We start from the raw sequence: 11978 nt of genomic DNA, 5'->3' as shown, positions 1-11978 counted from the left end.
AAGATCACAGGTGTCACTTTATGGGATCGCCATGTCATCAAAATAAAAAATAAAAATACGTTTTGTTTGAGGAGTTGTCGGAGGTGAACCCCCTGGGTGTGCTGCGAGAAGTAAGGTGTGGCAGTTTATTGATTTATTTAGCAGGATTGAAACCATTAATCTTGAAAAAAAATCTTAACATAACACATACAAAAAAATTAAACATGTTATTTCAAAGTGGCTAAAAGGAGGATTAAAAAGTTGTCTTATTTATAGTGAGTTGCAGAGGTTTTACTTTAGAGACATGCAACGGTACTTATTTGAAACATAAGATGGCTCTTTTGTCATTTGTTCTGAAATAAACAAACAAATAAATAAATAAAGCAACCTTTAACTTAATTTCCAAGCGTTTCGGCGTCTTGATTTGTTGGGAATATGCCCCGCCTCAAGGCGGCTCCTTCCCTGTACTGTGCGCTTGGTGGGCTTCCTGTTGTCTGTTTTGAACCCATTAGAATTAGATAAATCCTCACGTTACAGTTTAGTGTTTACCTAGAAACTCATTAACATTTTAAATCTACACCTTTTTCCCCACGATCAGTGCAACTTGGCACCAAATAGCGATGTTTCAAGAGGCGATCAAGAATTTCGGCATCAACTTTGAAGCGTTAAACGAGAGAAACACCTTCTCTGGAGGCGACCTCATAACGGGACAAATCCGTTTCGACCTGACAAAGGAGACCAAGATTAATGCCATAACGATGAAGATGAAAGGAGGAGCGAACGTGCACTGGTCCACATCGTCGGGCTCGGGAAAGAGGAAAAGAAGAAAAACCTACTCTGCACGGGTGGACTTCTTCACTTATAAAAGCGTTCTCGTGTGCAACGCGGGTATGCGCACTAACTAACTTTTTTTGCGGCGGTTTGCACGCATGTTGGTGTCAAATGATTATTTTACGGGGTGCATCTTATTTTTTTCTCGCAGCTGTTAATGGGAAAACAAGACTCCCCCCTGGGACGCATGTGTATCCATTTTCATGCCAGCTTCCACGGGGGTAAGTGGGTGGCGGCTAATAATCCCCGGTTGACACAGAATGGGGGAGGGATGGTGGTGACGTCCCGCGTCTGACCTCACGCTATGGTGTCAGATTCATGCCAAAAAGCAGAAGATCGTATCAAGCAATCCCAATAGTGCAATTATTAATCACAACGGCGCATTTAATAACCAAGAGCGCGCATAGCTCTGATCGCGGGCTTGTAGGGTTATTCGTGCGTTCTTGTACGCAGCACGGTGCGCATCTAAACACGCCCCCTCTACTCATCTGTTTGCTCTTGCAGAAAAGTTAGGCTCGCTTGCTTTATTTAGTTTTCAACCGGGCCTAATAAAAAGTTGGTGGGCTGAATAATTATAAGTTAAACTATGTTAGAGTTAAAATTTTTTTTTACTGAAATCTCAGAGTCAAGTAAAAGTATAAGTACCTCTCCAAAATATGACTTTGGTAAAAGTCCAAGTCACTGACTGAAATGTTACTTGAGTTAAAGTCTTAAAGTATCTGAAATATCTTGTACTTAAGTATGAAAATTACTGTAAAAATAGATGTACTCAAGTAATGTAATGACAAGTATAAGTAAAAAGTAAAACAAAGCAAATGCAGTTTGAATTACATTTTTTACATTTTGGTAAACTTTGAAGGTCAAATTCACTTAAAATAATATAAACAACCAAGTGCAGGAGACATTTAGACCAAGTTTAGACAGAAAATACAACCTTTTTGTAAGCTTTCAGTTTTTCTTCTTCAAGTAAGGTCAGTGCTACACAAATTGTGTGCGTCTCTCTCTCTCTCTCTCTCTCTCTCTCTCTCTCTCTCTCTCTCTCTCTCTCTCTCTCTCTCTCTCTCTCTCTTTCTCTCTCTTTTTTTGTAATGACTAACTAAAACAAACATTGAAAATGTATCGGAGTAAAAGTTTGCAATTAAGTTAGAACATTTAGTGAAGTAAAAGTGAAAGTTATCAAAAAAATTATACTCAAGGAAAGTATAAAGTACTCCAAAATATACTTAAGTACAGAAGTGAAGTATTTATACTTTGTTACTATACAACACTGCAAATCAGTATCTTAGTATCGTTTATATCGAGGTATCGATTATTTTGAGAACCCTACTCTCTTCTCTCCAGATAATTTAGTTAATTTTGTGATGTTTGTTGTGCTTATACATCATGCTACGCAAAGGATTGTGGGATTGCTTATAGTCCCTTAGCTCCAGTAAGAAACGTCACAAGCTTCCTATGCTAAAGGAATAATGATAGGATGCATATAGGTTCCTTTTTCTACCTCGTTCCTTACTGACTGCACTATTCAGACAGCACTTATCATGGCGAACGCTGACGCAATTCCACTTTGGTTAAAGAGTCCTTACAAATTAGACCTTTTTGGATGCAGCCCTTGTTGGGACAATCTCAGTGGGTGCACACCATTTCAAAACCCAGGGAGGAAACCGTCAGACGGCCACTTCGACCATGGGACTCAGGGTTCAGATTAAAAATATTGCCTTTAAATACAAAAGAAAAATTAAAAATCATTTCATGAAGTAGCAAAATATATTGTTCACTAGTGTTTTATATTCTGTTTGTGCATATTTACATTACAGTGATCGATGAGGTTATAATCTGATCGCTCTTACAGGTCGTTTTTCGGCTGCAAAAATCTTTGCTCTACATTAAAGTTGTAATATCCTCCCAAGGAAATCACCCAGATTTCCTTTTACATTGAAGTATTTTATTGTTACATTGTATCATAAATAAATCCATTTCATAAGCCTGCTTTTCTTATAAGTTTAAAGTTCCTAGTAACGCTAACCTGTGGGTGCTTCGCCTGTTTTGCCTGCATATTCTAACAACTTTATTTTGTTTGTTTTGTATCGACACAGAGACTTTCCTTCTTCCTTCAATGGGATTCATGGACGAATATCCTACTCACTGACAGTGGGCTTTGACAGACCGTGGCATCTGTCCAAGGAGTTCATAACAGAACTGAACTTCGTGAATCATATTGATCCAAACCAGCCAGAGCTGTGGGTAAGTGAAACATGTCCTGATAAATCCAGATTTCCTCAAGCAAATAAATACTTGTTCCAGCTTTGCACCTTTTTATGTTCAAGCAATATTCTACTGAGATCAAATACCTCTTGTCCACTGGCAAACCAGAGCCTGTATTCACAAAGATTCCTAAGACTAAAAGTAGCTCTTAGTGACGTCATTTTAGGAAAATCACAAATTTTACGTCGGTAAGATAAAAGTTATTCCCAAAGCATCTTAGTCTAAGAGCTGGTGAAGATTCTCAGTCATCCAGGTCATGGTCATTCCAAAAAAAGTAAAAAAACAAAGCAACTGGACTTGTTTTTCGTAGTTGAAGACGTTTCCCTTCTTCTCCAGGAAGCTTTCTCAATTCAAAAAGTCTGGAGTAATGTGGAGTAAGAAGCTTTATACTACTGCCAAACAAAGGCCTTGTGATGGCTTCAGTGTTGTAGTACTCGAGTCCGAGACTCGAACTCGAGTCCGAGTCATTAGCTAAATTTAGAGACTCGTGACTTGACTTGGACTTGAGTACTGATGACTCGAACTTGGACTCGGACTCCTACATTCAGATCATTCTGACTCGGAAATTGAGAAAAAGACTCGACTTTTTTTTATATCATTAGGCTATAATTTTAATGTGTCATTAGAATATTATTTGGTGTATGATTTTAATATCTAAATGTCGTACCGCGCACGTGACGTCACCATCTCATGAGCAACGCCCCTTGCCGCTAAGGTTGGGCAAACAGTGTGAGAGCGCACGTAGCAACCAGCCATTACACATGCAACAGATACAAGGATATGACCGACTTTACAGCTGTTAAACTTTCACAAGAGGATGTCCAGGCGCCCATTTTACTGGTAGAACTGTGGAACAACATACCAACGTTCAGCTCAAACGATGGCTTGAGTGTCGAGGGCTTAGAAAGACTGGAAAACTGGCTGAGTTGATAGGAAGGTAAGTCGATGTTTTTCTCCTGCTCTGCGTTCATGGCGTCATTGGCCGTTTTTTTTTTCTGTTTGTAGTCACCGTCCAGGAATCGGTATAAATTTTCCGGCCCGCCGAACAATTTAGTCCGGTCCGGTGGCCAAATGCAATATCATTATCCAACGGCTGTATATCCTCGCTGCATCGACCGATCTGCTCCAGATCTGTTGTGAGTCATGGGGGAGCGCTGCCAAACGCGTTTGTGGGAATCGCCCGGTGGACGGGCGAGGAAAATGCGTAACAGCATCTGCGGTGGGGGGGCGGCCGTCGGTGCGCGAACCCCGCCCGCCGGCCGGAGCCGCGGCGGTGCGCGAACCCCGCCCGCCGGCCAGAGCCGCGGCGGTGGCCAATAGGCCGGAGTGCGCTTGGCTGCGAGGGCCGATCGACGCCGCTTGCGGCTTTAACATCCTTCATATGCGGCCTATCAGCGTACCTCGAGTCGCTATTGCACGTTCCATAACAACAATGTTTAAAAACCATGGTTAGGAGACGTCTTAGACTAGAAAAAGCAGTCGTTTTACCGAGTAAAACCAAGGGTAACTACAACGAAAGAGTTATTAGTGCAATGGAATGTTACTGCTTCATGTCATACATCACACGTCAATAGTGACTCGACTCGGACTCGACTCGGATTTTTTTTTTAATGACTTGGACATGACTCGGACTCGAGGCATAGTGACTTGACTACAACACTGGATGGCTTAGATAACATGCAAATTCCACCCCTTAGCAATGGGCGGCCAGTCTAAGAGAGCCCCTAAAGTGGAAAGATGTTAGGAGTAGTGAGGAGGACTTTTAGTGAGCCTAAGAGTGTTTTAAGCAGTGAAGATGGTGGAAAGAGAGAGCTGATTGGCTCATCCACCACCTAAAAGCTGGCGGTGGTCAGAGGGCCCAGTGGCGGCGGTGTATGGCAGCCTCGTCTCTGTCAGTCTGCCCCAGGGCAGCTGTAGCTTCTAACATAGGTCACCACCGTCGGGGTGTGAATGTGTGAATGACTAAACTGTAGTGTGAAGTGCTTTGGAGGTCGTCAAGACTAGTTAAAGCACTATACAAGTACAAGCCATTTACCCTTTAAAAAAATATATATAAAAATAAGGGGAAGGAGAGTGTTGGCCTAGTGGTTAGAGCAGCGCACTTGTGCTCTGAGGAGGTTGCAAGTACCTGGTTCGATCCCCACAGCCTGCACTCCCTGAGCAAGACCCTTAACCCCAGATTGCTCCCCAGGCGGCACACAGTGGCAGCTGGCAGCCCACTGCTCCCCAAGGGGATGGGTTAAGATGCAGAAGTGAATTTCTCCATTGTGAGATCAATAAAGTTCAATTATTATTATTATTATTATTAATATTATTAATATTTTTATTATTAAACAGTGGAGGTGATGAGCACAGAAACTTCTTTACCAATTATACAATTATTAATATGCAGATAAGATAAACTTTATCATCTCCATAGAGGGAAATTAATGGTTTCAGCGGTCTGATGGGTTTAAGATTATTAGATGCACATTTGTGTTTTTTTTTCTTGTACCATTGATAATCACAGCTCTTAAAAGACACCGTCACACTTAGCAACGGGGTCAACCACACCTCTTCACTACGATAAACATTTCTGTCGTCTCCTGACTCAGATTCGTTCTCAGCAGATATCTGAATCACTCTTAAGCAAAGACTCCCAGGAAGGATTTTTTTGGCTAATATAGAAGCTCTCTGAGAGGAATCTGAGAATCTCTATGAATATGGGCCCTGGCCGATAGGCGGCATAAGATGAAACCTACAATTGCTAAATTCATACAGTTAAAACAAGATGAAAAAAATAAGACAGTGAAAAAAATAAGCTTTGATTAAATGTTTATGAGCACAATATTAAAAACGAGGGAATATACTGGATTGTGACCCAAATGCTTGAAACTTGGATGTAAAAGCTGTCATAATCACATCTTCTATATAAACCTACAGTTTTCTGAAAAGCTTTTACAGCTCAATAATGACAAGACCGAATGCGTTTTATTTTCCACATTTCGTTCCTCTGCCTCAGCTTTCAAGCAGAAAGTGAAAGAAACTGGGATTTACTTTAGACAGCAGCTTGAAATGTGTTAGATTTTAAGCTTTTTCCAGCATCTCCCGGTCTAAGTTAAAATCTTTCTTAGTCAATCTAGCCTGGAAATAGCTTTTTATACTTTTTGTTGTTTCAAAACTCTCTCAGTGCAATACGCTGTTTGTGCAGCAGACCTCTATCGCTCACTTTCTCGTCTTTTATGCAACATATCCAGACGCGTTCTGATCGCCCCAGTGCTTTTATACCTACTTGTTAATTTCTGCATTCAGTTTATGATTTTTATTGCTTGTTTTAAAGGCCATGAACAGTCTTGCCTTACATAATATCTCTTTGTAAACAAGAGTGGAGACTGAGGTGTTAAGATCAGTGAACCTTAGAAGTACCAAAGTGAGGGTACAAACAGGGAGGCGATCACTCCTCTGCCACCCAGGATGTGGAGTAAGCGACCCTCCAACCTTTGCATGGTTGAATAAACAAGTTTTACGTTCAGACTTACAAATTGTTCAAGCTGTTCACATTTCAATCCACCTCAACAAAAACACTACCTGTCCTACGCTATCCTGATGCTGTTACCATCATGTTTAATTGAGGGTAGGACATGTGTGTGCAGTGAGATTCTTTGCAGCTTTTGCAACCTTTTTTGAAATCATGGTATTAGGAAAAGGTTGCAGACGAACAGATGTCTTAAAGGTGAAAAAAATTATGTTAAAGAAATAGATAAGAAATACAATTTTGTCTTGAGTGGGTTTACAGATATGGAGATGTTACTAGTATGGTAACTACTATAGTTACCATGAATTTGTCAGGATGCCCAGGGTTTTGATCACTTATTGTAGCTCCCTGGGGATTCTGCAGTCTGTTTATTTTTGTACTTTTGTATTGTTCATCCTTAGATCCTGTTTCTTTGGTCATTAGTTTAGTTTTCTGTTCAGTATTTATGTTAATAATGTGTTCTGATATGTGTTAGATTCGGCTCCTGTCTAGTCATATTATCTTAGTAGTTCTGTTAGATCTTTATCTTCTGCCTGCTTTTGCTTAGTTTAGTTAGACTCTTGCTTTATGTCTGGCCATTCTCGTGTTTTCCCTCTTAGCTTCAGTTCTCCCTTTGCCTTTCCAGCTCGCTATCATCCTATCATCCCGCTGAGTTGCCCTTTACTCATCTCAGCTGCGTAATTTGCTTCACCTGTTGTTCCTCCCGTCTCCCCTCCTATATATATATTATCAGCCCAGCCATTACCGATTGTCAGGTCCTCCGTCTTCTGCTCCAGCAGAAACAGATGTACTACACCCACTCTGGTCTCGTCGTTGCCGTGTTCGTGATTCCCGTTTCCCTGTCACTCTGTAAGCCGTGTTTCATTAATCAATTAATCGCCACCATTCAACATGCGACTCCCGACCTCTGATTCCTTCAAACATGACAGAATTAGTTGTGCTCCAATACTTTTGTTTTATCCACTATTATGTTACAACTATGCGTGTGGCGTTTCTATTTTTAACCTAAGAGTTGCAAGTGCAAATTTTCCCTTTCTTCATGACTGTAGACAATTAAAAAAATATTATTGAGTTTGTGTTTCTTTTGTTTGCTCTGTATGACGTACTGTACATCCAAGCTATTATTAAAGAAAAAAGGTGAAGGTGTCTGTTTCTAGGATTCCTCCTTGTCGGGTGTTTCTGAAGCACCTTAGTCGCTGTCTTGACTCTCTGCAGGCTCCGCTCTCAGGATCAAACAGCAAGACACTGTGCTGCCTGTGTTGTGCGTCAGGTCCTATCACAATGACGGTCAGTTTGGATAAGAAAGCCTTCAAACCTGGTATGATTTTCCCCCTTCCAGACATTCGCTGCCAGTCAAACGTTTGGACGCACTTTCTCATTCAGTTGAATGTAAATGTGTGTGTGTGTTTTTTATGTACATCCTCCTCCAGGAGAAACTGCAAAAATGGTGTGCAGTTTTAGCAATGCTTCATCTAGAACAGCTACGCCCAAGGTGAAGCTCCAGCAGAAACAGATGTACTACACCCACAGCCGGAACAGCAAGAGGATGGTTTTCAAGCAGCTGGCGTGGGTGAGCGGCGAGCCTATCGGCGCTCACACCTCAGACGTTCAATCTGAGATCCTGCTCACTATCCCATCATCTGCATCCCTGACCGTCTCCAACTGCAGCATCCTGGAAGTGGATTACTTTATAGAGGTCGGTGCCCTTGATGGATTTCTTATTTGATAAGTTAAAGCTAGAAAGGTTTGGAGGATGTTATTTATTAATTCCTGATCAGGCTTGCCTTAGCTTTGTAAAGAATGTTTTATGGGATAAACAGCTATTTTGGATCTGCATTATATGCTGTTAATTCGCCAGCTTTTATTATTTTTTTCCCCTTGTGCTTCTTGTAGGTAAGCCTCTGTGTTACAGGATCCGCTGACCTCACTGTGCTGTTTCCCATCATTCTGTGTGAAGTACGTTCACACGCCCATCCGATGCAGTATTCAGGAGCAAATATTTAGATCGTAAAAGAAAGTGATCGTACACAGCATAGAAAATCTTCCAAGAGTATCAGAATTTTGTATCACCTCTGATATAACTGTATGTTATTTAAAAATTAAATGACATACAGTTGCTTTTACAGTTTGTTTATGTGTGTTTTAGCCGCTTGAAATTTAGATGAAATATAGTGGAAAATGATGCATAAAAATGCTCAAATTGCACAAATAATTTATTTTAACAGCACTATAACATGTGTTTGCCTCTAATTTTGAATTAGCCTCCCGTGTAAATAAGATAGAGCCCTCCACACCTAATAACTTCTCATTTCATGCCAGGTGGCAACATCTGCCCTCAAAGTGTCTGCAGTAACGGTTCTTTTACATCGCTGTGGAGGAAATCTGGCAGACTCCATCCAGATTGGAGTGTTTTTAGGCATTAGGAGTCTGTTCACACCAACCACAACATCTCCATAAGATCTAAGTCTTGACTTTGACTAGGCCATCCCAAAATCTTTTTCTTTAGCCATATTCTTGCTGGTTTGCTTCGGATCATTGACCTGCTGCTGAGCTTGAGTGTGTTTGAACCTAATATCGCAAACTCATGGGCGGACATTCTTTCCATTCTCTGACCCTAACCCTACCGTTCATGGCTCCATCTCTTTGGTCAGCTGGGGTCTTGGAATGGGGACTCTCAGAGCGGTGCCGTCTTTTTTCTGTTGTCAACACCAATCTTAAATAAGGAGAGTGAGGTCTGCTGTGCTGTAGATGTAGTTTTGGGTTGTTTTCTCTCCTCCTGGATGACTTTTCAGCTCTCTCTTTGACCAATTTTGTTGCTGTGGTTAACAATACATAACACACATAGGAAACAGGACTAGGTATATTTGGGAAGGTATTTGTTTTTTTTTTTTTACTTTACGTGTAAAACCATTCTTTAAAAGCTGATTTTTGTATTTGCCTTGGTTATTCTCGTCTGATTTAAACATTTGTTATGTCCTGTAGCAAATTTCTCCTTTTTGTACCAGAATTTGTTGGGTACACAACAACCTTATCTGGGTCTTTATTAAAGGTGTTTCTTGCAAGAGGTTAGCTACCAAGCTGCTAAATTTGTTGTCATATCTAACCTATAAGGAATGATTTAAAACTTCTCTGACGTAAAAAAAAAAGGTAAAGGACACCGCTACAGTTTATTCAAGTTTACATTGGTGCTTAAAAGCACCAAGATCCTGATATAAAATGTGGATGTTTTATCATATATTTCAGATATGTCCATTGTGGCTTTTGTAATGTGATAAATGTATATAGTCATACTAAGTAAGTACACCTTCTTTTAAATTCAGGGTTTTATGTTGCATATTAAGAAACATGTTTTCTTTCAGGCCCTAATTACCATACCATATTTATTTATAAAGCACTTTACAAGAACAAAGGTCAACAAAGTGCTGTATACAGACATACAACTGAAAATGACTGTAAAATTAAAATAAACAAATAAAACACAGACAAATGTGAAATGCATAACATATTTCCACATTTTTCTACGCCACTGTGACAAGAAATCATCTAAAATGCTGTAGCGGTGTATGAAGAAATACTTCCTTATTTTCTTCATGCCATTCAAGTACTGGAAGCACTTCATTAACAGATCACCAGTGATATTATTGTGGGTCATTGGTTCTCTAAAACGAATGCTGAATATATTGATCCATGAATTGAGGGTTTTATTTCTACATCCTTTTTTCCCCTTTAGATATTAAACCTCAAAAATAACAGAAGGTATACTTTCTTATTGTCTCAGCCATATACGTGTGAGTACCTCAGTATTCTATGTAAGGTAAAATATTTAGTCCAAACATTAAATATCACATATAATTTTATTATATTTTCAGATATTTGTATTGATGGGATATTGATGAGAAAGCTATGTGGCCTCTAAAGTCTGAAACATAGCATTACCCCTTCTAACCAGCAGGGGGCAGGTTGGTCAGAATGTAAGACATCCTGAAAGGTCTTAAAGTGGTCTTCACATTCTTATTTGCTCTTCACACAAATGTCTGTGTTTTTTATTTATGTATTTAGTAACGAATGTATTTAAGGATAAAATTAAACTATTTCAAATTCTACCTATTTTATAAGATCTGTTTAAAAAGACAGTGAATGCAGGAAACTGCTTTTACTGATATAGTATTTTTGGTCAGTTTAGAGTTGTATTCGATGATTGGATTGTTTCCTCTTTTTTATGGAAAATGACCACAATAATGTTGTATCCCTGGATGTTGTTGTCCTGTTAGTGCATCAGAGTAATTCTTCTTGTTATTCTGATATGACTTATGTGTTGGAAATTAATGAACACTTATGAAGTGTTGAGTATTGTTTTATCTTCACACACAGAGCCGTGTGGAAGGATTTTGTTACAGTTTTTTTTTTTTTTATCAGCATGAAATTATTTATGAAGAAAAAATCTGTTTGGATTGAAACAAGTTCACTCACCAACATGGCCTTTATGTATTCTAATAAAAATAAATAAATCCAGTGTTGGGTGTCTTTCTTATTTGCCTCACATATTGCTTTGACGCTGTGTTAAAGTGGAGGAAAGCTTTTTAAAGTTATTTTGACAGCATTATTTGAAGTAATTATATCCTTATGATTATTTAGACAGTGAGCAAACTCCCGCTGGTCAGCAGGCAACCAACACGTGTTAGTTTCCCCAAATCAATCTTTCCTGTCAGATTAAGTATATTGCTATATATATATCAACTAAGCTGTATAAAAATGTTATCAAAACTTTGCCGCCTGTGCAGATTCTCAGTTATCTGGGTCATTGCAACAGCAACCGCACTTGAGCAACCTGCCCTCATACTGCCGGTTGCTCAAGTGTTAACCACCAGAAACGTTTTCAGAAAGAACTGAGTGAAAATCCGGTTGTCTCCTATTTAAGCCTGTTTGGTAATGGTGCTGATTAGGAAAGTTAGCAAAGAAACTGATATAAAACAAAAGCCATTGTAGAGAACTCTTTCCTGTATATTCTATCTATTTTCCCCACCAAACTTGCCTGGAGTGTAAGTTAAAGTCGCAACAAAGTTAATCTCTTTGTACGAATGTGGTTGTAGGACAAATAAAGACTTTTTCCTGTGATGTTTCCCAAATAAAGACTTGGCACCCAAGATGGTATCTAGTGATGGTTGCTGAGTCTTTATGACCCCCCCCAGGGTGCCACTCATTACTGTCCATTGGGATATTTTTGTCTTACCATCCCCCTAATTATACGGGGGGTGCAGCCATAGAGATGGAGTCATGTCTATTTGTTTTAAAGTTTTGATAACAGGATCTTTAATTATATTGACAAATTTAGGCAAGTAGCACAGTCTGTAATGCAGACAACTAACTCGACGGTCCTGCCTCTGCATCAGGA

The 11978-nt window shown here is 39.7% G+C and overlaps 1 protein-coding gene across 1 annotated transcript; it reads left to right on the top strand.

The window, feature by feature from the left end:
- Positions 1-454: 454 nt before the first annotated feature.
- LOC105925437 (arrestin domain-containing protein 3) lies at positions 455-8832 on the top strand. The gene is made up of 6 exons (XM_012861291.3): positions 455-867; positions 962-1031; positions 2904-3051; positions 7802-7904; positions 8017-8282; positions 8480-8832. Exons 1-6 carry the CDS (start codon positions 600-602, stop codon positions 8588-8590), a joined length of 966 nt encoding a protein of 321 aa, XP_012716745.2. The 5' UTR covers positions 455-599; the 3' UTR covers positions 8591-8832.
- Positions 8833-11978: the final 3146 nt, after the last annotated feature.

Source organism: Fundulus heteroclitus, chromosome 12 (genome assembly GCF_011125445.2).
Source record: "Fundulus heteroclitus isolate FHET01 chromosome 12, MU-UCD_Fhet_4.1, whole genome shotgun sequence".
In the NCBI taxonomy this organism is placed as follows: Eukaryota; Metazoa; Chordata; class Actinopteri; order Cyprinodontiformes; family Fundulidae; genus Fundulus; species Fundulus heteroclitus.
Note: the sequence above shows the minus strand (reverse complement) of the source record. Positions and strands in the feature narration are given on the sequence as shown.